The 25,380-nt window shown below is 46.6% G+C and overlaps 1 protein-coding gene across 15 annotated transcripts in view; it reads right to left on the minus strand.

The window, feature by feature from the left end:
* Positions 1-25,380, minus strand: part of DLG4 (discs large MAGUK scaffold protein 4) — a 129,098-nt gene that overhangs the window by 66,683 nt on the left and 37,035 nt on the right. For 2 of the 15 annotated variants that reach the window (XM_083472555.1, XM_083472543.1), the window contains exon 1: positions 18,405-18,960. The exons of 8 other annotated variants lie outside the window; for them this stretch is intronic. In XM_083472555.1, coding sequence (XP_083328681.1) covers positions 18,405-18,446 — 42 coding nt within the window. In that variant the 5' untranslated portion in view covers positions 18,447-18,960. Of the gene's footprint in view, positions 1-3,016; positions 3,172-18,404; positions 18,961-25,380 lie in introns of those variants that run through there. 5 more of the 15 variants (XM_083472556.1, XM_083472554.1, XM_083472561.1 and 2 more) reach the window with 3 other exon arrangements.

Raw genomic sequence — 25,380 nt, forward strand, 5'->3', positions numbered from 1 at the left:
TGGCTTTGTATGGACTTTTTTTGACCATAGGAACGCATTAATTGATTTTCAATGCATTCCTATGGGATTTCGTGATTCGCAAGACGAAAAATTCGCTAGATGACAAAACTTGCGGAACGAATTAATTTCGTCTTGCGGGGCACCACTGTAGTTAAACCATGGAAGATGCTCCCACATGAGATTAGCAATGGCCACCAACTTGGATGGCTTTAAGACAAATTAACAGAAGAAAAGGTTATCAATGCCTTCGGGCCATGATTACTACGGTCTACCTCTACTGTCAGAGGCAGTAATGCCTCCAAACAGCACCGGATTTAGGGCGGTGTGGGCCCATGTGGTCCAAAATCCTTTTCTCACAAGAATTGAAGCCCACAAGTAGGAACCGGTATCCAGAGGCAGGGGTAGACTTTGGTAATCTTTTGTAATATGGCACCCTGTGCAAGGGCAAATTTTGGCACCCCCAAATGAATCTTCCCAGTTATGGATCTTCTCTATTTTGTGGCCCCTTGGCTTGGCCCCTTGGGGAAACCACCAGCACCGCCCTAAATCCGATGCTGTTCAGAGGCATTTTTAGTTCTGACAGTAGAGGCAGAATGCGGTTGTCATGGCTAGAAGCCACTGATAGCCCTCTCCTCCTCCATGAATTTGTCTCATCTGCTTTTAAAGCCATCTAGCTTGACGGCCATCACTGCCTCCTGTGGCAGGGAGTTTCATAGTTTAACTGTGTGCTGTGTGAATGACTTTCTTTTATCTCTCTTGAATCTTCCAACATTCAGCTTCATTGGATGTCCGCAAGTTATGAGAGGAGGAAAAGCTTTCTGTCCTTGGAGATTCTTCAGTTTTCACCTTTGCAGATGGGCAGTACTTCATTACAGCAGCTTCCTTAAGTATACAGTGGTACCTCGGGTTACATACGCTTCAGGTTACAGACTCCGCTAACCCAGAAATTGTACCTCGAGTTAAGAACTTTGCTTCAGGATGAGAACAGAAATCGTGCGGCGGCAGCACAGCGGCAGCGGGAGGCCCCATTAGCTAAAGGGGTACCTCAGGTTAAGAACAGTTTCAGGTTAAGAACAGACCTCAAGAACAAATTAAGTTCTTAACCCGAGGTGGGTCGGGTGGGCAGGAGAGATACGAGGCTCAAATGATTCTTGGGTTGGTATTTTTCTTAATTTTGCATGAGTGTGAGTGCAAAATATTTCTTCCTCCCTCCCACCCCCAATCCTCAGCAGGCCTCCCCACTTCTACCTGGGCTCTCTGATGTGTTTCATGCTTGGTACAACGCCACGTCCAACCTCCCACAACCATGCGCCTGGAAGGGGGGGCACCCAATCCATCTTTCACTCCCTTCTTTGATCTTTCCTTTTAAGCTTTGACAAGGAAGCTTTGAAAAGGGACAAAAGACAAGATTGAGAAGGAGGGGTGCAGTGTAGAGAAAAGAAGAAAGAAGATCTCTAAGGCCAGTCTTTGCTAACCTGGTGCTCTCCTGAGGTTTTAGACTACAACTCCCATCAGCCTCAGCCAGCATGGCCAATTGTCAAAGGTCAATACAGTGGTACCTCTGGTTACGTACTTAATTCGTTCCAGAGGTCCGTTCTTAACCTGAAGCACCACTTTAGCTAATGGGGCCTCCCGCTGCTGCTCTTGCGCCACTGCCACCGCGCGATTTCTGTTCTCATCCTGAAGCAAAGTTCTTAACTCGAGGTACTATTTCTGGGTTAGCGAAGTCTGTAACCTGAAGCGTATGTAACCTGAAGCGTATGTAACCCGAGGTACCACTGTAGTGTTTTTTTCTGGAGGAAGGCAGGGAAATTCTTGAACAGATCTACTAAGCCAGTCTTTGCCAAACGGGTTTGGGTTAAAACTGACGGGAGTTGTAGTTCAAAACATCTGTAGGGTGTCAGGTTGGCAAGGGCTGCCTCCTGCGAGACTTGGGTCTCAAATAGGGGATAAGCTTGGGGTGGAAATGCTGGGCTTATTCTCTGGAGGGGTGACTGGGAAGTTTTCTCCCTCCTCCCTCTTACTTCCCACTTTACCACCTCCTCCTCCTCCCCCCACTTGGCTTGTCACTGCATTATTACAACCCTCCTTCACTCAGTGTCAGAAGATTAAAAAGCATAATCCCCAGGTTCACAAGCACAGCCAGGACTTTACGAGGAGACAAGCCTCGGGCTGGTGAAGATTAAAGTCAGCTCAGAAAAATATCCCCCCTTCCTTGCCCTGACAAAAGCTCCTCCTTGCACACTGAAAACTGTAAGGAGAAGACTCCCACGACCCCACACCACCCCTGCCCCAATTCCCCACCATACATAGGGCACCACTAATGTCACCCCACACTCACCCAAATCCCTGGGTTCAAGAGTTCTCAACCCTAGGAATGATTGACGAACCTCTGGGGAAGAAAATGGAAGTGGGGCCAGATTCTAGGACCCCGGGTCTAGTCATCGGCTCCCTACCCCATGTTTGCACTGCACACCATCTTTTAAAAAAGAGGTGAAGGGAGCAGAAATCTCAGCATCAGGACCAGGCGCAATATGGGAAACTCATCGAAGCAGGCACCACTATGCAAGCGGGGCCTAGAGGCTGGCGCTCACGATCCTTTGCACAACCATGTCCCCACAGAAGTGTGGAGGCACCCCCACCCCCACCCCTGGGCGCTCGCCGGAGAGGTCAGGCGCCTCCCTCCCGAGAGAGCCGCTTGCACGCCAGTCGCTTCTCGCCCCCACCTTCGCGCCTTCCCCGATGGAGCAGGCCACACAACCTTGCACGCCGCTCAACCTTGCACTTTGCTCAAGCGCACATCCTGAATTCCCCTGGACCAGCTTTCCCAACACCGCCAGCCCCCCCCCAGCCCCCAAAGATGCATCCCTGAACAAACTCCCTGCGCCTTATCCAGGCGCTTGCACGTTTGCACAGCGGGCTGTCACAGTCGGATCGCCAGCTTTGCGCGGATCGTCTCGCCTCTTCTCCCGACCTCGGATGCCCGCCTCCCACCCGCGCCACGATCCGTCCTTACCTTGCAGCCGAAGACGAGCGAGAGGGTCCGGTTGCTGCAGGTGACCTTGCACTGGCACAGGACGGGCGAGAAGCAGCCCAGCTTGCGGAACGGGGGGGACACGCCGTTCAGGCCCATCCCCCTCGCGCCCCCCCGCCTGCCCCCATCGGCTACGCGCCGCCGCCGCGGCCAGGGGGCGCCCCCCGACTCTGCCCCATCGCCCGCCGCACCTGCCGCCCGCCCGCCGCCAGCTGCTGCCGCTGCCCGCCAGGCCGGCCTGCCTGCCCTAATCCCCTCCCCTCCCTCCTCCCCTCCCTCGCCAGGCCAGCCTCCTCCCCGCCAGAGCCCAGGAGGAGAGACGCCCACTAGGCCGCACGTGCACGGATCCGGGGACGGGACCGGGGTCCAGTCGGTCAGCCCAGTATCCCGTTTCCAAGGGCGGACGGCCCCCAAAGCTCACAAGTCGGCAGGGCAGGAAGGCACCAGCCCTTTCCCCCTTGCAGCTCCCTAGCCGCAGGCACTGAGAAGTAACACTGCCCCTGAACATGGGGGCTCTGCTCTCAGTGTCCATGCGCCCCCACTTAAGGGTCTCCGCGTATTAGCCTTTCTGGCAGCGTGTGGGAAACATGGGTTTGTATGCGAGAAGCCCCATTGTAGCGGACAGACACATTGATTCCAGTGGGTCTACTCTGAGTAGGATTTAGCTGACAAGCAGCATTCTTGGGCTGCCAGTAACCTGTGTGGCCAGTTTTCAGAGATTATTATGAGAGTTGGAAGTTGAGGTCTCTCATCTCCCGTTTATGGAACAATCTTAACTAGCAGTCATAGGAAGCTGACTTATTTCCAGCAGTGTCTGTACCCACACTGACTGGCAGTGGTTACCCCAAGTTTCAGACCAGTCTTTCTCAGCCCTTTCTGGAAAATGGCTTGTTGCCATTGGGGATTGACCCTGCAACCTTCTGCATTCAAAGCAGTTGTTCTCCCAGTGACCTGTGACCCCTTCCCTAACGTCATCCTGCTCCTCACCCTCCCTTGCCCATATCTTTTTATTCAACATCTTTATCAACGACTTGGATGATGGACTCAAGGGCATTTCCAACCCAGCCCCATCTTCTCTGGGTATAACATGCAATATTATGCACAAGATGTTACTTAACTGGCAAAGAGACAGGCCCCTGCCTGCAAGTTACTTAAACTCTACATTTGTTCAGTTTGCAATCTCATACCCTAAACAAGCCACCTGTGCTTGCTGGGGCTGATAGGAGTTCAAAACATCTGAAGGGTGACAGAATGGCAAAACCTGGCCTAAAGTTACCTGCAAGTAAGCCTAAGCATATGCAACCAAAGGCATCTCCAGAAAACATATTCATTGAGTATTCTGATTTGCTTGCACAAATTTATACTGTAGTTAGATGATATCTGGACTTAACTGAGCATTTGTTATTCCTTCTTTGCAAACAGGTTATATGACAAGGAGCACTTGTGCTGACGGGGGTGTTTGGACATCTTCCCGTTAAGTCATTTGTGCACCCCAGCCTTTTCAATGCATTTTCCTGTCACTTTCCAAAACTGCAACAAGTTCCAATTCTTTTTAAAAGTCGATTTGCCATGCTGGGTCAAGAGAGCCTTTGATTCCACTTTAAAATACGCAATCCTAAACTTCTGATGTGCACTTGAATCCCTCCTGTGAAATACTGACACCCTGGAGGCACCCTGAGACAACTGTGTATTCCTTCCCTGTTCATCCCCTGCCTCCTCACCAGCTGTTTATTTTCCCTACGGTGAATTTTCTTTGTAGGCTCCGTTGGACACAGACTTGATGTCTTGGGATACTGTGAAGTGTCATGGGCACAGCTGGCATAAAATAAATATATCCCAGCATACTAAGCCTTTATTCTGTGCCCCACCATGACCACCTTCAATGCCAACTGACAACAGTTACCCCACAATGAATTAACAGGAACACCAAGCTGGGGGAAAACCAGTGTGATGTAGTGGTTAGAGCATCAAACACAGTTCCAATCCCCACTCAGCCATGCAGCTGACCTTGGGCCAGCCACCATCTCTCAGTCTAACTTACCTCACAGGATTGTCGTGAGGATAAAATGGAGGGGTGGAGGAGAACTATGTATGCAGCCTTGAGCTCCTTGGATGAAAGGTGGGATATAAATGTAATAAATAGGAAATCAAATAACCACACATCACATTTGGGTCCCAATTTAGCCTCATACCCTATGGAACTACCTTTCCCCTCCCCTGCAGATTAGCCAGGCGTACAAACCTGAAGCCTCACCCCCAGTTCCCAAATGAGGGAATTCTGCAAGAAAAGGATGAAGGTGGGAGGTAACTGGATTTCAAATATTGTGAAATGGGAATTGTAACCTGTCCAAGATTTTACTAGTCCAGCTGGAGTGTGTATATATATGTTCAACACATTTGCTTTTTCAGTTATTTAGCACTGCAGCTATTATGTATACCACTGGTTTTTTGGTATTATGTTCATTGCTTGGTATTATATTGATTTGAATTTATTGTTCATCATTTTCTTAGATGGCTGTTACAGGGAGTTTTTTAAAAAATGTGTAGAGAATATGCATTGACGTTAGGATTGATGTTATATGCTCAAACCGCCTTGCTCTGTTGCGCAACCTGGTCACTGAATTCTGTACTAGCTGATGTTTCCAAACCATCTTCAGAGGCAACCCTATGTATAATGAACACATTGCAGTAATCTAACCTAAATGATACCAGAGCATAGACAACAGAAGTTAGACTAACCCAGTCCAGATAGGGGTACAGCTGGGCCACCAGCCATAGTGGATGGAAGGCATTCTGTGCCACCAGAAGATCAAATGACAGCAAAGGATCTAGAAGGACCCCCGAGCTGCATACTTGCTCCTTCAGAGAGAGTGTAACCCCCCTCAAGAGCAGGCCACCTCCCATCTATCCAGTCTAGGAAACAGCCCACTAATAGTACCTCAGTCTGGATTGAGCTTCAGTTTATTGGCTCTCCTCCAGTCCATTACTGAGGCAAGACATCAGTCCAGCACATCCACTTCCACACCTGCAGATGTAAAGGAGAAGCAGAGCTGCGTGTCTGCAGAATATTTCTGGCAACATACTCCAAAACTCCGGAAGACTCCACTCAGCAGTTTCATGTAGATGTTAAATAGCATGTGGGATAAGATTAAACCCTGAGGAATACCACATTGAAGGCTCCACAGGGTCAAAGAGCACTCCTCAAGCATCATCCTCTGGAAATGACCATCCAAGTAGGTCCAGAACTGCTGCAAAGCAGTGCTGCCCATCCCCAACTCAGACAGCCAGTCCAGAAGGTTACCATGATCAATGCTGAAAGCTGCTGAGAGGCTGAGGAGAATTAAGAGGGACACAATTCCCCTGTCTCTCCCCTGACATAAGTCATCGTTCAGAGCCACCAAAGTAGTTTCTGTGCCAAAACCGGGCCTGAACTCTGATTAAAATGGATCTAGAAAACCAGTTTCCTCCGACAGCACCTGGATGAGGTTTGCAACCAGCCACTAAAGAAACTTGCCCAAGAAGGGGAGAATGGCAACTGACCAGTAATTACTTGCATTTTCCAAACCCAGGGAAGGTTTCTTAAGGAGTGGTTTAACCATTGCCTCCTTCAGGCAGGCAGGGACCATCATCTCTCACAAGGAGGCATTAACCACCTCCCTGGGCCAGCTCTCCCCTCCTTGCTAGTTTTTATCAGCTGGCAAAAGCCAGAGTGCAAGAAGTCACCCTGACTGATCCAAGCATGTTGTCTAGATTCTAGAGCCTTACAAACGGAAACTCATCTAACAGAACAGAACTAGATAGTACTCTGGACACCCCTATTTAAACTCACTCTGTCAGTCCTAAAGCAGCTAATGAAATGCCTGGTTTTATTTGAGGTGTTCAGATGAGCCACCCCACCCCACCCCATTTTAAAATTGTTTATGCAGAGAACTGATATCACTGTGTATTGTGGGTCCATGTACTTTAATAATGTGTCAGGTGCTAAGGGAGTTCATAGATGAGCAAAGCGGGGTGTTTAAAATGTTAGAACACATCATTTAAAAGGAAAAAAACCGTGAACAAGCAGCAAAGCATTTTCACCACTATCTGCCCCTTGCTCCTTCCTATCAAGCAACCCCCTCCTTCTCAAACAGCCAGCTGGCCTTGCCTGCAGATAAAACCTTGCAGACAACGCCTTGGCCAGTTTAATCAGAAATATTCGCATCCACAATAGGATTAGAACAGCAGATGCCACCAAAAGGAGAAAAAAGAGACAATGTGTGTGTGTAAGACAGCAAAATTTAATGCTAACTGGACAAGTGCCAAGTGCCAATGTAAATTCTCCTTACCCTATTCTCTTATTGCCTACCAATCTCTAGTAATGTTATTTTTTTCAAATAGAAGATTATTGTGTTCTTATCTTTTTAGTATTTTCCATTATGGAGAAGGTAAGTAGCTCCCTCAAACAATCACCTATTTTTGGAAAACCAAAAGTGCTTCTTGTACATTCACACACACAATCAAATTCTGATGAAAATAATTAAAATCCAATTTCCCCCCTCAAAGTGAACATATGAAGCTGTGTTAGACTGAATCAGGCCAACTGGTCCAGCCAGCTCAATATTCTCTACTCTGACTAGCAGTTCATAGAATCATGAAGGTACCCCAAGGGTCACCTAGTCCAACTGCCTGCAATGCAAGAATCTCAACTAAAGCATCCATGACAGATGGCCATCCAACCTCTGCTTAAAAACCTCCAAGGAAGGAGAGTCCACAACCTCCTGAGGGAGTCAAAACAGCTCTTACCATCAAAAAGTTCACCTAACAGTTACCTTGTACAAGCCACATTTTACAAGCTTCCTCGCAAGAATATCATGGTGGACTATGTTGAAAGCCTTACTGAAGTCAAGATAAACTATGTCTACAGCGTTCCCCTGATCCACAAAGCTTGTAACTCCATCAAAAAAAGAAAAAAAGAAATGAGATTTGTCTGGCATGACTTGTTTTTGAGAAACCCACGCTGGCTCTTAGTAATCACAGAATCCTTTTCCTAGTGCTCACAGACAGCTGAATTATCTGTTCTAGGACCTTTCCTGGTATCAAAGTCAAGCTCACTGGTTGCTAGTTACCTGGGTCTTCTTTTTCCCTCTTTTTGAAGATGGAGAACATTTGCGTGTCTCCAGTCTGCAGGGACCTCCCATGTTCTCGAAGAATTCTCATCTGCAAGCTTCATTAATACCCTTGGGTGCAGCTCATCAGGCCTGGAGATATGAATTAATTTAAAATAACTACGTGTTCCCTTACCACCTCTTTTCCTATCTTGGGCTGCAGTTCCCTCCTTACATCATTCATTCTGTTATCACCATTGGGCATTGGTTTCCTTTTGGGTAAAAACAAAGGCAAAGTAGGTGCTGAACAGCTCTGCTTTTCCACATTTCTCCATCTTCTCCACTTAGGGAACCTACCACTTGCTTGTTCCTCCTCTTGCTTTGAACATAGCCGAAGAAACCTTTTATTATTATTTTTAATCTCTCTTGCAAGTCTGAGCTCATTCTGAGCTTTAGCCCGCCTGACATTCACCCTGCAACTGTTGGCTACTCATGTATACTCCTCTTTTGTGATTTCCCCTTTCTTCCATTTCTTATACATGCCCTTCTTAAATCTCAGCTCATCTGTAAGCTCCTTATACAGCCACACTGGTTTCTTTAGATGCCTCCCACTTTTCTTTCTTGTTGGAACTGTATGCATTTGGGCCTTCAATATTTCACCCTTAATAAACTCTCATCCATCTTGGACTCTTCTCTTTGAGAATTTCTGACCATGGGATCTCACCCAGAATCTCCTTAAACTTTTTGAAATTGGCTTTCTTAAAGTCCAGAGTGCATGTCTGACTACACTCAGCTTACTTCTGTATCTTGAAACCCAGGAGAACATGACCACTTCCTTCCACGTTTCTGAGTACTTCCACTTCGTTGATCTCTGTTGGTGAAGACCAGGTTCAAGACAGATGGTCCCCTTGTTGCTTCTTCCACCTTCTGGGAAATGAAATTGTCAGCAAGGCAATGGAGGAATTTGTTGGACCTTACATTCTTGGCAGAGTTTGAGTTCCACCAGATATCAGGGAAGTTGAAGTCTCCCATGAGTGCTGTATCCCTCCTTTTAGAATGTTTGGTAATCTGCTCTAGGAGGGCGTCATCCAAGTCTTCAGTTTGGCTTGGTGGTCTATAGAGACACCCACAGCAAGGTCACTGTTGCTTTTCTCCCCTACAATTCTGACCCATATACTCTTAATCTGCCTTCCATGCTCCAGGTCATGGATTTCTTCACAAGTGTACACATCCTTTACATATAATCCTCCACCCTTCCTACTTCGTCTGTTCCTTTTGAACTCCTTTTCGAACCCTACATTCCAGTCATGAGTCTCATCCCACCAGGTTTCAGTAATGCCTACCAGGTTATATTTGCCATCCTGTATTAAAAGCTCCAATTCATCTTGCTTGTTTCCCATGCTCTGTGCATTTGCATAGAGACAACTGAAACCATGAATCATTTCCTCCAGCTGCTTCCTTCTTGTAGTTTCTTGCCCTTTAGCAGGTTTCTGGGGCACCACCTCAGTTTCCTCTTCATTAATGAAGCTATCCCCAGTACCAGGTGTTCTTCTGTCATCTGTAATGTTGTTTCCCTCCCCATCAGCATCTAGTTTAAAGTTCTCCTGATCAGGTTCACAAGACTCTTAGCAAACACATTCTTGCCAACTGCTGTGAGCTGTAGCCCATCTTTTGCTTCCTTGAGGAAGGAGACCATGATCCAAGAAGCCACCCCTTCCTGACACCACCACCTGTGCAGCCAGTGGTTTACTTCCAGTATTTTCCTCTCTCCTTGGGCCATGACTTTCAACAGTAAGGAGTGATGAAAAGATTACCTGTGACCCAAGGCTCTTCAGCTTCCTGCCTAGAGTCTCATAGTCCCTAGCTATATGTTGAAGGCTGCGTGAGGCAGTATTGTTTGTACCCACATGAATCAAAAGGAAGGGGCTGCAGTCAGTGGGCTTTATAAGACTGGGCAACTGCACTATCACACTGTGAATCTTTGGCACCTGGAAGGCAGGGTCTTAAAGGGAGAGAGTTAACCTGGGATCTTTTGAGTGCAAAGTTGGTGCTCTTACATGTAGGCCACTTTCACACCATACATTTTAAGCACTATGATGCCACTTCATTGCTTCCCCCAAAGAATTCTGGGAACTTTAGCTTGCTGTGGGTCCTGAGAGTTGTTAGGAGACCCCTATACCCACTCCCACAGCTACAATTGCAAGAGTTCCCTGCAGGGGGCATGGACTGTTGAATCACTTTGAAAATTGTAGCTTTGTGAGGGGGAAAACTCTCAGTACCATAGCAAACTACAGGTCCCAGATTGCTTTGGGACAAAGCTGTGACTGTTGAAAGTGGAATCATAGTGCTTTAAATGTATCATCTGAATGTGGCCAGCCTGTTCCCAAATCTGCGAATAGCATAACCCAATCACCCCACAAAGATGACAGAAAATCCCAAATCTTTCCTCTGATTCACATTCTCTGTGGTTTGAGTATACAAACACACACACACACACATTGTAACTCTGTGGTCCTTTACTGAAAATGGTTTTTTCAAAACTGGGGAGGGAAAAGGGCATGGAGACGGAGGTAGGATGGATGAAATAAGGGCATTGCTGCTTTGCAGTGTGAAAGTATTAATATATTCTTTCAAAAACATTTGAGGAGTGGGGACTCCCCATTCAGAATTATACATTTCAGCCTCTCCAAAGTGCCAGACTATATCTCCCTAATTAGAAGATTGTTAAAAGATGCAGCTGTCACATATAAAGACAAAGGGGTTCTTTCTGGGTGTGATGGCAGGACATACATATTGATTGAACGCCTGTGGGGTGATTTGGGAGGGGACATTGGTAGTGGTCCTTTGTCATTGAAGCATCTCAAAAAGAGCTTTGATAAACAGTGTGGATTAATCTGTCCGGCCAAGATGTCCTAGCAATGGTCCTGCAGGGGGCACCAGATGCCCAGTTTCAACAAGCTTCTGTCCTCCTGTGATGACAGATCAGACTATAAATTCGCAGGGGTTCTTACAGGCCTGGAAAAGCAGTAAAGATTTCACTGGTGCCAACTGTCTCCTAGGCCAGCCTTCTGGCCTCTACAAGCTCAGCCCCTCTGTGCCCAAACCAGTTTGCCCTTCTTTCATAGGAACATACTAGGCAGTTGCCTGATCCTGAGTCTCAGACCACGGAAACATTCACACCCTATATTTAAAGTACTATGATGCCACTTTAAATAGTCATGACTTCCCCCAATGAATTCTGGGAGCTGCAGTTTGTTAAAGGTGCAGAAAATGGTTAGGAGACCCCTTGTTTCCACAGAGCTACAATTCCCAGAGTTGCCTAGGAAGAGAGACTGTTAAACCATTCTGCGAATTGTAGCTCCGTGAGGGGAATCAGAAGGGGGGGGGGTCTTCTAACAACTCTCAGCATCTTTAACAAACTGCAGCTCCCACAATTAATTGGGGGAAGCCATGACTATGTAAAGTGGTATCATAGTGCTTTACATGTATGGTGTGAACGTCGCCCATTGTTACTCATATATATTGTCTACACCAGGGGTAGGCAACTTAAGGCCCGCGGCCCAGATGCGGCCCAATTGCCTTCTCAATCCGGCCCATGGATGGTCCAGGAATCAGCGTGTTTTTACATGAGTAGAATGTGTCCTTTTATTTAAAATGCATCTCTGGATTATTTGTGGGGCATAGGAAGAGAGAGCCAGTGTGGTGTAGTGGTTAAGAGCGGTAGTCTCGTAATCTGGGGAACCGGGTTCGCGTCTCCGCTCCTCCACATGCAGCTGCTGGGTGACCTTGGGCCAGTCACACTTCTTTGAAGTCTCTCAGCCCCACTCACCTCACAGAGTGTTTGTTGTGGGGGAGGAAGGGAAAGGAGAATGTTAGCCGCTTTGAGACTCCTTAAAGGGAGTGAAAGGCGGGATAACAAATCCAAACTCTTCTTCTTCTTCTTCTAGGAATTTGTTCATTCCCCCCCCCCCCAATACAATCCACCAAATGGTCTGAGGGACGGTGGACCGGCCCACAGCTGAAAAAGGTTGCTGACCCCTGGGTCTACATGGACAGGCAGCACCTGTTCAGGGTTCCAGGTAGGGGACAGTCAGGTACACTTGCCCCGGTCTCAGAGGGCTAAGCCAGCCAGGGGGCCCCACCAGGGACCGGCTGCCTTTTTGTTTTAGTTGATAACTTTATTCTAACAAGACTCCTGCCCCAGGCTTCAGATGCGATCTGCATTGCCCTGGCTCCATGTGAATAGTATCTAAACATGTGTCAGTTGGTTGACACAATCTGCCCTCTCAAGCCACAGAACATCCCATACACCAGGGGGTGCTATGTAGTGAAATCAGAACAGAGTAGTGGTGCTGGAGTAATGGTAATTCCTGCGTGATTAGCACCCTCTAGTGGGCATCCTATGCCTTTTAAGAGCATATCTCAGCACTGGTGACACACACACACACACACACACACACACACACACACACACTTCATAAAGTTACCATTTGTAGTGCAGAATCAAGGAGGATCACAGCAGCTACTACCCTGATTTTTAAAAACCCGAAGCCTATGCTCAGTTAGTAGAGCATGAGACTCTTAATCTCAGGTAGGACTGCCATACGTCCAGGATTTCAAAGGTTGAATTGACGTCCAGGGGGGGGTTTCAAAATGTGGCGCTTTGTCCTGGATCTTAGTTTTGGTTTTTACTTTCTGAAATATGGCAACCCTATCTCAAGGTCATGGGATCAAAACCCACTTTGGGCCAAATATTTTTGCATTATAGGGGCTTGACTAAACGGCCCTGGTTGTCCTTTTCAACTCTACAATTCTATAATTACAGAACTGAGTCTAGACCCTATATACAAGCTGTTTTCAGGGGAAGGAGTGAGCCCCTGATTAGGCCTTGGCCTTTATATTTCAGAAACTTTCGTCTCCCACATCACAGACATTTTCTTTTTTTCTATTACGTTTTATTATAATTTATATTCTGTGTTAGCCCCCCTGAGCCCGGCCCTGGCTGGGGAGGGCAAGGTATAAATGTAAATTATTATTATTATTCTGTTTCCTGCTGTTTTATTCACTTTGCACCTAGCAGGGCAGTAGGAGAGAACAGCGATTCTGAGAATATGCAAAGAGTCTTCGGCTCATCAATGGGTAAATACTGCCAACTTCATAGCTATGGGATTTGGGCAACTAGGGTATTTAAATTAAGAGCAGGGAGAAGGGAGAATTAGCAACCTATTCACTCCTTCCAGTGTCCTTCCTCCCTGCAGCTGAAATGGCTGGACGTGGTCTGCGTGGGCTATGCTAAGATCATTAATCCTTGGTGTTAATCAGAGATTCTCCCCAGCCCTTTCCCTGTATAGATGAGAGAAGGCTACACCCCCCTCCTCCAGCTGAGTAGGCCACAGAGACACAGCTGTTTCTCCTACACACACACACCAGACCCAAAGTACTCTGTCCTGGTATCAAACACACAATCTGTCACACAGTACAATTTAAAGGATCTTTTCTTCTATGTACAGAGTCCCACAATAAGTACATAAGAAGAGCCTGGCTGCTGGATCAGGCCAACGGGCCAACTAATCCAGCATCCTGTTCTCACAGTGGCCAACCGGATGCCTGTGGGAAGCTTTCATTCGAAACCTGTGCAACAGCAACACTCTTCCCACTTGTGATCCTAAAATACTGGTATTCAGAGGTGTACTGCCTCCGACAGTGAAGGGAGGACACAGCCATCGTGGCTAGTAACCGTTGTAGCCAGCATAACTTAATCAGCAATCATGTTAGGAACGTAAGAAGAGCCAAAGGGGGACCCATCTAGTTCAGCATCCTTGTCTTGCAGTGACCAATCAGATGCCCCCAAAGGGAAGCCTGCAAGCAGGACCTACCTGAGTGCAACAGCGGCACTCTCCCCACTTGTGATCCCCAGCAACTGGCATACTGCATATCAAAGCAAGACAAAGCAACACAGAAAAACAAAAACAAAAAACCCAATGTTGCATGAGCATCCCAAAACATTCAAATTAAGACTATAGGAAGCTGCCTTATACCAGGCGAAACAATTCCTCCATCTAGCCCACTACTCTCTGCTCTGACCAGTAGTGGCTCCCCAGAATCTCAAGCAGTAAGACAGCCAGCATGGCATTGAGGTTAGAGTGTTCCAATCCCCACTCAGCCATGAAGCTCACCGGGTGACCTTGGGCCAGTCACATACTCTCAGTCACATACTGGAGAAGAACTCTCCCATTATTTGCCACCTGATCCTTTTAATGAGAAGTGCTGCCGGGATTGAACCTGAGGTCTTGTCTTGCATGCAAAACACTTGTTCTGCCATGGTGCTATGGCCTTTCCCCATAAGAATTCACAAAGACACATCCCCACCAATGATAACATTAGGCCCCAAGGGAGTGCATTTGCCTATTTGGGTCTCCGGCACCAAGTGTTGTTGAGTGGCTCACAAAGAGACACAATGAGGTTCAGAGACTTTAATTAGTAGGCTTCAAGCTCAGCCTGATGAGGTAGGCCGGCCTTTGCCAGCCTGGTGCTCTCAAGATGTTTTGGACAACAATTCCCAACAGCCCCAGTAAGCTGATAGGAGCTTAAGTCCCAAACATCTGAAGGGCACCATGGTGGTGAAGTCTCAGGTAGGCTGTTAATAAAGTACTGTACATAATTTAAGGTCAACGTCCCTTGACTTGACATGAGGCGAGCCCTCTGGCCAAAGGTAATGGAGGGACGGCCGCATGGCGGAAGGGGATAAGCAAGCCCCCACGTGTCATGGTTCGGGGCAGCCTCGTCATCCGTGCAAGAGAGTCAGGTTAAGCTCGGTTGTCCTTGTTAGTGGATTTGGGATTAAAGCGAGAACATAAAACAGCATTTAAGCTGCATGGAAGGAAAACAATCCTGAGCTGGAAGCAAAAATGGAGGTGTTGATGTTTATTTGAAAACAGAAGTCCACTCTGGGCTCACGTGGGAGGACTTTGCAATGAGTCAGGCCCACAAAGGCCCTAACTCAGTTTGGCCTACACTGCAAGGCAGTTGCTTTTCCAGGATTTCAGGCATGAGTTTTGCTCAGTGCTACCAGGAGATCCTGCCAGGGACTGAACCTTGCAAAACGGGTGCCCTCCCATGAAGACACAGTCTCTCCCTGCCGGGTCTCCCTTAATGCAGGTTTGATGAGCTTGTGCCCTTCCAAATGTTCACAGATTACAATTCTCACAATCCCTGACAACTGGCCATGCTGGATGGGGCTGATGGGAGTTGTAATCCAACAACATCAGGAGTGCCACAGGTCCCTTGCCACTTAAATAAAAGAAGGGGCAGGAAAGTGTGAGGAAGGGCATACACATGAAACGCTGAACATTAATGGCCCTCCAGAGGAAAAGAGACTCATACATGCACTATATGCAACAGGTCTAAATTCTAATGACTAGGCCAGACTTCCTCAACCTGGTGCCATCCAGATGTTTTGGACTACAACTTCCATCAGTTGCGCTGGTTAGGGCTGATGGGAGTTGTAGCACAAAATATCTGGATGGTACCAGGCTGGCCTGATCATGCGGTAGGCCGAAGAGCCTCCTCAAGTGAACTGGGAACATACTGGGCACACACCCTCCATTAAAGGTAAAGGTAAAGGTATCCCTGCCCGTATGGGCCAGTCTTGACAGACTCTAGGGTTGTGTGCTCATCTCACTCTATAGGCCGGGAGCCAGCGCTGTCCGCAGACACTTCCGGGTCACGTGGCCAGCGTGACAAGCTGCATCTGGCGAGCCAGCGCAGCACACGGAACGCCGTTTACCTTCCTGCTGGTAAGCGGTCCCTATTTATCTACTTGCACCCGGGGGTGCTTTCGAACTGCTAGGTTGGCAGGCGCTGGGACCGAACGACGGGAGCGCACCCCACCGCGGGGATTCGAACCGCCGACCATGCGATCGGCAAGTCCTAGGCGCTGAGGTTTTACCCACAGCGCCACCCGCGTCCCTACACCCTCCATTAGTGTACTTTAAAACTGGGGCAGGGGAATCTGTGGCCCTCTAGATATTGCAGGACTACAACTCCCATAACCTCTGATCATTGGCCATGCTGACTGGGGCTGATGGAATCCAACAATATTGAGTGGAGCACAGGTTCTTCACCTGGCTTTAAAAAGGACAAGATACTGATAGGATTGTACATACACAGAGGCATCAGATTTGAAAAGCAGCAGATCAGGTGTCCTTCAAAACCAAGTATGTAAAAAAGGATAAAAGGTGGGTTATGTCATTTAACACTGGAGCATTCTGAACATTTTACAGAAGTGAAGCAAAATCTACCATCTGAGAAAAAATTACTTTTGCGTTTTTAAAAGATGTCCCAGTCAGGAGGGTTAAAATATTTGCATATTATTGCAAACTATTATAACTCTCGTTAGAATGAGAAAAACTCAGTTGCCCTTCCTCTGGAAGGCAAAAAAAATTAAGCACCCATTATAAGAAGACAGAACCCCTACAAAAAAAAATATTCACACACACTCACCCCACTTGTATATATACACTTTTATGATTATTATATGTTATGTATTTGGGCATTCAGAAAATTTTCTTTCAAGCAAAAGCATACATGTACCACTTATTTGAAAAAAGCTCATGCAGTTTTAAAAAGAAAGTTCAGAGAGAGGACTTTGAATATCCTCTGAAATGAGTAAGGAATGGACAATAGAAAACAAACTGATATTTGTATGTGATTAGTCTATCCATCACTTGAGACTATTCAGAATTTTTTTCTGAAAAAAAAGAATCAACATTTCTCACATCTGGAAGGAAAGGTTCACATTCATTAGCTTTGGAGCAAGGACTAAGGGAAGGGTGGGGAGCAGACACTTCATATCATCTATGCACTAGCATCTATCATAACTGTAACATTTGCACCATTCATGAGGACTAGAAAATTGAGTAACACTGGAAGCAAAACAGAGAGGTGATAAAAAGAGCTGAAACACTAGCAAGGGAAAAGGGACAACCCCTCCCCAATTAACACCATCCAAAAGCAACTGAATTCTTGTAGCAAATATTCATAAAAAAACCAAGAGCTTCTAACAGGATGTGAATAACTACATTTACACTGTGAATGAATGGGGATTAATAATAAATATTAATGTAATGTATTAGACAGATAACAATAATTTAAAGGGTTTGAGTTACAGCACAGCATTTGCACCAAATGTCTACTGTAGGGGTTTCCCTTGACTTAGCCCAGAAAAAGACGTGTACATGAGCCAATGGGGAAACTGATGCATCCCATACCTATGGATGTAAGGAAATTTAGTTTAGAGGGCTGTTTTGGTGAAAGGATTGGGGTGTAATGGAGGCTTGGGGGGTCCCAAAGTTTCCAGGTATCCTGTGGGGGGGGAAGGGGGGTGTTGTATTGTTGGGGGGCAGTCATGGTAAGAGTAAACGGGTGATTCTAGAGGAAGGGATAAAATCCACTGTAACTCTCCCCCTCCCCAGACTTTTTCTCCAGGGGTAGGGTAAGAGAGATCATTGTGTTGTTAGTGAGCAGAAGATTTTAAGACGTCATGATGGTTTGAATGGGGTGGGGAGAGGGAAGAGCCGTACCACTATGTTGGGAGCCTCCAACATTTGGGGGGGGGTGTCAGAGAATTTGGCAATATCCTTGAATGGGCGAGTACTATATTGGTGTAGGAGGGATGTGAAGGCCAAGGATTTATAATATACGGAAGGCGACAAGACCAGAATTTGCTATTTTTTGGGGGGTGTACCCCAGGAGGAAATAGCAGAGCTTAGGGAGACAAATGGGGAGGGCAATCAGATGGTGTTTGGGTGTCAGGAGACAAACAGAGCAATACTCTGGAATTTGAGGGGGCCAAAGTGGCTGGGATATGGGGAAGATTGTGCCATTAATGATGTCAGGGGCTGCTGTTTTTTGGGGGGGGCACATGAAGCCTTGAATATTTGGGGTGGGGATGAGGTCAGTATTTGGATTTGTGCCTAGCAACAAACCCACCCACCCACCATCTCGCTACACAAACACACACACCTTTTCAGGTTAAGGACCGGAGAAAATATATTTTGGGGAAAGATCTGTCTCTTGGCAGCCTCCTGCATGTTGAATAAGAAAGACATCTGTGTCACCACCCCCCGGCAACCCCCCCCCCCGCAATGCATTCCCTCTCTCTTCTGAACCTGTTGCTGTGGGGCTGGAGGAAAAGAAGGGGTTAAAGATAGGGGTGGCTCTGACTTGCTTAGGGGCTGGTGGAAGGAGGGGGGGTTCATAAAGATAGAAGAGGTGACACCTACCACACAGAGACACATGGAAGAGAGCCTGTTCTTCGTCTTCATGGGGGTGTGGGGGGGTGGAGATAGGGGAGCTGAGTGTGGGGGCTGCCAGAGAGAGGAGGTGGGGGCTTGATCCTCACGACTAGACGGAGGGAGGAAACTGAAAGGGCGAAGGAGGGAGGAGAGGATGTGCGGGGGGGGGGGATATAAGCAGAATGGTAAAAAGAGGGCTGTGATTAGAGGATTGATGCAGTGAGCAAGGGAGAGAGGGAGAGAGGGAGAGAGAGAGAGAGGAGTGTGCAAGAAAAGGATGTGGGGAGTCTGAGTGAGGGATGCGGTGTGGGTGTGAGACAGTCGCAGGATTTGTGTGTGTGAGAGAGAGTGTGTGTCCAGGATGCTGCGTTTTGCGGGGGTGGGGGGGTGTTGAAGGAAAAGGATGCTCCAGTTGTGAGTGTCCAATTGATGCAGAAGGAGATGGGGAGGGCTGGATGGAAGAAGGATGTTCTGGTGTGTGCAATGCAAAAGTGTGGTGTGTGTGTGTGTGTGTGTGTGTGAGAGAGAGAGAGAGAGAGAGAGAGAGAGAGAGAGAGATACCCCATTGCAGTATTCCCAGAAGGGGAATGCAGGGGTGTTGATGTGGGGGTGATGCATGTGTGCGCGCCAGGACTTTGCATGGGGATGTGGGAAGCAAAGTGACTGCTACGAGTGTGTCACCAAAAAGTCAATGCAGTTGTTAGGAGAATGCAGCTGAAATAGTGTGTGTGTGCAAGGCAGGGAAGGAGGGAGGGAAGGAGGAAGAAAGACCATTGCAGTGTTCAGAATGCTCAAGCACTATGCAAGGAATGCTCACAAATTGAATCATCAAAGCTATGAGTGTGGAGCTGAAACAGAAACACCCTGAGAAATGATGTGTGTGTGTGTGTGTGTGTGTGAGAGAGAGAGAGAGAGAGAGAGAGAGAGAGCACATGTGCAAGAGAGGGACAAGGAAGTGCAGAGTTGAGATATGCCACACGGCTGGGTATGTGCACGTGTATATTTTGCACATATCATTATCACTCAGTGGTTGACTTGCAGTCAAATGTGTGAACAGCCAAAAACTCCTTGTGGCGGGGGCCATAAGGATGCAAATACACACACCATCTGTGACATCTGAGTTGTGACAACCGCTTCACACGTGCCAGTCCTCTCTCAACGTGTCAGTCACACAGTTGATTAACATGCATGTGCTCTCATGGAGAAAGCGTGAAAGAGCATGTGAATGAATGAGAATCACACACACAGTGCAATGGTAAAGTACTACTGAATATCTCATGTATGTGCAAGCACATGTCTGAGAGGGACAGCTGACTGCAAATACAATGATGCAGTGCAAAGGTGTTCAATAACATTTTTGTGAGCATACACATACGTAGCACTTATGCACCAATTCTGCATTTTACTGTCTCCACAGAGCACAAGACTGCCCCTATTTCTAATAGGTGCAAACTGCTAAACCAGAGTTTAGAGAAAAGGTGACTGAGAGGTGACATGATAGAAGCTTGTAAAATTCTGCCTGGCCTGGAGAAAGTGTAGAGGGAAAAGTCCCTCCCCTCTCATAACACTAGAACCCCGGAATATCCAATGAAGCTGAATGTTGGAAGATTCAGGATGGGCAAAAGTACTTTTTCATGCAGCACTATGAACTCGCTCCCACAGGAGGTAGTGACGGCCACCAACTTGGATGGCTTTAAGAGAAGATTGAACAAATTAATGGAGACAGCAAGTGATGGCTACTAGCCATGATGGATGTGCTCTGCCTCACTGGTCAGAGGCAATAATGATTATTTAATTTCTATACCACTTAATGGGGTGCATTGGGTGTTAGTGAAGGGGTAGGACCTCTGATGAGGAGCATGTCATGCTCCTTCTTTGGTCTCCACGCTGCACTTGGTTCTCACCTGTGGCTCCTAGAAGCTGTCAGCATGCAACAGTGGCCACATCCCAGGAATGGCTTCGACTGGCTAGCTAAACCATGTGAGGGTAGCCAATGGGATTCAAGCCCTTGGTGAGTTAGGGACTTCCCCTGCATGTGAAGACAGGCTCTGGCAGATTGAGCAGATGAGACCAAGAGTGAGTCTCAATGGTCAAGAAGAAAGAAAACACTGATCCTCAACCTCTGCTGCCTTACAGTACAGTGGTACCTCGGGTTACATAGGCTTCAGGTTACATACACTTCAGGTTACAGACTCCGCTAACCCAGAAATAGTACCTCGGGTTAAGAACTTTGCTTCAGGATGAGAACAGAAATCGTGCTCCGGCGGCGCGGTAGCAGTGGGAGGCCCCATTAGCTAAAGTGGTGCTTCAGGTTAAGAACAGTTTCAGGTTAAGAACGGACCTCCGGAACGAATTAAGTACTTAACCCGAGGTACCACTGTATATCTTCAGGAAAAGAAAATGTTCAGAAGTAAACCCTACACAAATCTACACATTTGGGTGGCAGTTGGATGGTGCCTTGTATGCCTTCATCCAGCAACTCCTGCAGCTAAGCTGGCACCATATGTCTTGCTCTGTTTTCCTTTGGGTCACATAAGAGGCCCAGAGCGGGCAGCCCAGGACTTCCTTACACATTGCCCGGGATTGCGCCCCAGGGAGGTCACTTAAATGCTGCTAATGCAGTTTGACTTCACCCTCAGAGGTGCACTCCATTGTCTCTGGAGACAGATGCCAATTAAAAAATATGCCTTAGTATAGTTAAAATATCTCTAAGCAGTATACAGAAAACTGAAGCAACAACAGACAACTTGAACAAAATATTACAAAAATATACAGTTACATATAATAACGCTACATTAAAACCAAGTTACTAATATATAAATCAATATGCTTCCAAATACCAGTTGCTAGAAACCACAGGAGGGGAGAGTATTCTGTTATTCAGGTCCTGCTTGCGAATTTCCTACAGGTATCATGTTGGCCACTCTGAGAAGAGGATGGTAGACTAGATGGCCATTGGTCTGATACAGTAGCAGGACATGCCATTTTAGGGCGTGAAACTAAATTTTTGCAAATTTCTTCAGTGAAGGGTCTTAAAAAAAATATGTTTTTGAGTGTGAGGAATTCAAATCTGCTATTATTTTTGTGACTGGACAACATTTAGCTTGTTAAGTCTATGTTTGATGAAAAACACATAAATTGCTTTTGGAAAACCAAATAATTTAGTTTTACCTTCTGAAAATGTTGGGTAATGCTAAATAAAATAATAATAATAATATATAACTGCAAATATTGGCAATCATTTTAAATGATGTCTATGTAATTTTACACACATTTTACTTACCAAGCAAAACTAAATTATATTCATTTAATCAAAATATCTTTGACTTCACAAGTTGTGTTGCAAGTTTTTAGCACCATTCATTTTTGGAATTTGAAGGTTGAACAATTCAGCACACCCTAATGTCTTTTCTTATGTTCAAAGCAGCGCAGCCCATGAACATAGCCCAGAGGCCTCTTCCTGTTGCCTGCTGGGTACAAGAGCATCCTATTTTTGTAGGCTCAAACAATGTAAGCAAAACCATACAGTTTCTGGCACCCTTGGTGGGCTACTGCGCCTGACTGCTGGCAGACAATATTTGGCCCACTCCGCATAAAAGGGAGGAGTGTTAAATCAACACATAATGCACACCATTATTCTAGCAACACACCAGTTGCTAGAAAAGACCATATCAAAAAACCTCTTGCTCTCTCACACACACATAGAGTGAAGCATGTTCTTCTGTGATGAAATTTTATTCTGTGAACTGCCTTGAGATCTTATGATGAAGGGCAGTATATAAATTTAATAAATAAATCAGTCCCCTGCACTGATAAATTCTACTGGTAGCACTATGTCTCTGAATACCAGTTGCTGGGGATTCCAAGGGGTGGGATACTGATGTCATGCAAAGGTCCTTCCTGGAACCATCCCCACCTCTCTAAGAAGGCATCCTCACCCACACATCACCCACTAAGAGGGCTTGGAATAGTAGCCTCAACACCCCAACATTCCTGTCCTAGGAACATAGGAAGCTGTGTTTATACTGAGAGAGGCACGAGTCCATTTAACTCAGTACTGTCTACACTGACTGGCAGCAGCTCTCCAGGGTTTCGGATGGGACATTCCCAGCCCTTCTTGGAGATGCCATTGGAGACAGAACCTGGGGACGTCCACATGCAAAGCAGATGGTCTCAGAGAGACCTTAAAAGATACTGGGAGAGGTGAAGGATGCGTAAGGATACCCCCATGCTCTTCAAATCTCCCCATCCCAAAGTCACTCAAAGGGGCGGAACCATCATTTTTTGCCTCCCCCATCTGCATTGATGTATTTCCTCCATCCATCCTGGCCTCCCTGTCTCTTAGTCGCTTAGCAACCAAGCCACTGGGGCTCTGGGGTTGTCATGGCGACAGGCTCCTGCTCCCGCATGGCGCTGAGAGGTTTTTTTGTGGGGGGGGGGTAGGATGCAGTTCTTTTTTTAAAAAGGCAAAAAATAATTAGTGGCTTCCTATATTTTTTTTAAAAAAAATACAACTCCCAACATTTGGGGCCAAAGGCCATGGGAAAAGATCTTAAAGAGGGAGGTAAGACAGAAGGGTTCAACAGAGAGATCAAGGGGATAGGGGGGAATTATATGGAAGTATAGCATCAACCTTCCCGCATTACTCAGATTCAGGAGCAAATGAAAATCTTCTTTCCTCCTCTGTAATTCTTACCCCTCCATTCTACACAGCTGCAGAGCAACTCCCCCCCCCCCCACAACCCCAGAACCAGCTGCATTTAAGAAGGTGGTGAAGGAGGGATCCCTAGTCTAAGTAATCTATACACTCAAGGAGGCCGCTGCAAGTCAGCATAAGATGAGGGAGCCCACTGGGAACGCAGCTGCCTCACTTCAGATTACACAGTTATCTTCTCTACTCCAATAGGCAATTCAGTGCATGTGCACGCGCGCACACACACACATATTCAACATACATGCTAAGGGGATCAGTGTCAATTCTGGTCAGCTTCAGAGTTCCCCCTAGTTACTGCAAAAAAAAAAAAAAAGTTTTCTGCAAAGTGGTTCTATATTATACTGCTTCCCTGATCAGGAATGTTGGTTAAAATGTGTGTTTTCTGTACTACACAGAACTCCTCTTCAACAATGCAGGAAACAGAGCTGATGCAACATTCTGTGCATAACAAAAGGGGGGCTGGCCCAACTCCTTTTGTTTGTGTGCTCTTCTCCCTTCAAACTGTTGCTTTTATTTATTATGTACAGTGGTACCTTGGGTTAAGTACTTAATTCGTTCCAGAGGCCCGTTCTTAACCTGAAACTGTTCTTAACCTGAAGCACCACTTTAGCTAATGGGGCCTCCCACTGCCACTGCACCGCCGGAGCACGATTTCTGTTCTCATCCTGAAGCAAAGTTCTTAACCCGAGGTACTATTTCTGGGTTAGAGGAGTCTGTAACCTGAAGCGTCTGTAACCTGAAGCGTATGTAACCCAAGGTACCACAGTATTTGTTTATTACAAACACACACAAACAACATTTATATACACAGTTCTTCCCTCCTCACAGCAATACTGTGAGGTAGACTAGGCTGAGAGACAGTGACTGGCCCAAGGTCACTTAGTGAGCTTCATGGCTGAGTGAGGATTTGAACCCTGCTCTCCCAGATCCTATTCTGACAATCTAACCCCAACTATACAAACCTGTAAAACAGTGTCATCCCAGTAAGCATCCTGCTTGGAGATGCACTGTCAACAAGTGAGTGGGCCTATGCTCATCCAGCCTTCCCCAACCTGGTGCCCTCCAGATGTTTAGGACTACAACTCCCATCAGCCCCAAGAGAAAGCTCCAAAACATCTGGTGCACACCAGGCTGGGGAAGGCTGGCCTAGAGCTCATCCAGACTTCCTTTTGCACTACACTTTCCAGGCACAGGTCCGCACTTTAAAGCTCCACATCTGTTTTGTTGTTGTTCTGGCGCTTTCCCCAGGAAAACCTGCATTTTACTGCTGAATGAGAGCAAACAGCAAACTGCAGAAAATCTGATTATTGCCACTTGCTCCGATTCAGTGGTAAAATGCGGATTTTTCCTGGGGAAAGTGCAGGGACAAAAAAATACCCTGCTTGGACACAGGGATTTAAAACCAGACCTGTGCCCAGAAATGCAGCACAAAAGGAAGTATTGATGAACCTCTAGTGTGCTTCATCGGTTTAACACAACATACAAAAAACTCTACTGTGTGAACCTAAGTGATTCCATCTAGTTCTGCTCCCAGCTTCCCAAAGTGGCCGGTCAGATGTTCTTTGGAACTCTCTGGAAGTTTTGTGAGTCCAATAACTCTTCAATTTTACAACTTTTTCTTTCTGAAGGAAGCTTTCCAGGCATATATTTCCTATAAAGACAACTTAAGAGCCTTTTGGATCAGGCCAAGAGCCCATCTAGTCCAGCATCCTGTTCTCACAGTAGCCAACAAGATGTCTCTATAGGAAGCCCACAAGCAGGATTCAAGCAGGAGAGCACTCTGGTGCAGTGGTTTCTAGCAACTGGTATTCAGAAGCATTACTGCTTCCAGCTGTGGAGGCAGAACATAGCCATCATGGTTAGCAATCATTAATAGCCTTATTTTCTTGTCTAATCCTTTTAAAACCATCCATGTTGGTGGCCATTATTGCTTCCTACAGGAGTGAGTTCCATATACACTATGTGAAGGACTTTCTTTTATCCGTCCTGAATCTCCCAACATTCAGCTTCATTGGATATCCACAAGTTCTAATGTTATAAGGGGGATGGGACTTTTCTATCTACTTCCTCCTTATAAACTTCTATCATGTCACCGCTTACTCACCTTTTCTCTAAACTAAAAGTGCCAAACACGGCCATCTTTCTTTGTAATGGAGTTGTTCCATCTGCTTAATACTTATGATCCCAACGACAGCAGATCAAAAAACATCCGTATGTGCTAAGCATCCACACATAGCAAAAAGAGGCATT

The sequence above is a fragment of the Podarcis liolepis genome, assembly GCF_965112155.1.
Source record: "Podarcis liolepis genome assembly, chromosome: 13".
Taxonomy (NCBI): domain Eukaryota; kingdom Metazoa; phylum Chordata; class Lepidosauria; order Squamata; family Lacertidae; genus Podarcis; species Podarcis liolepis.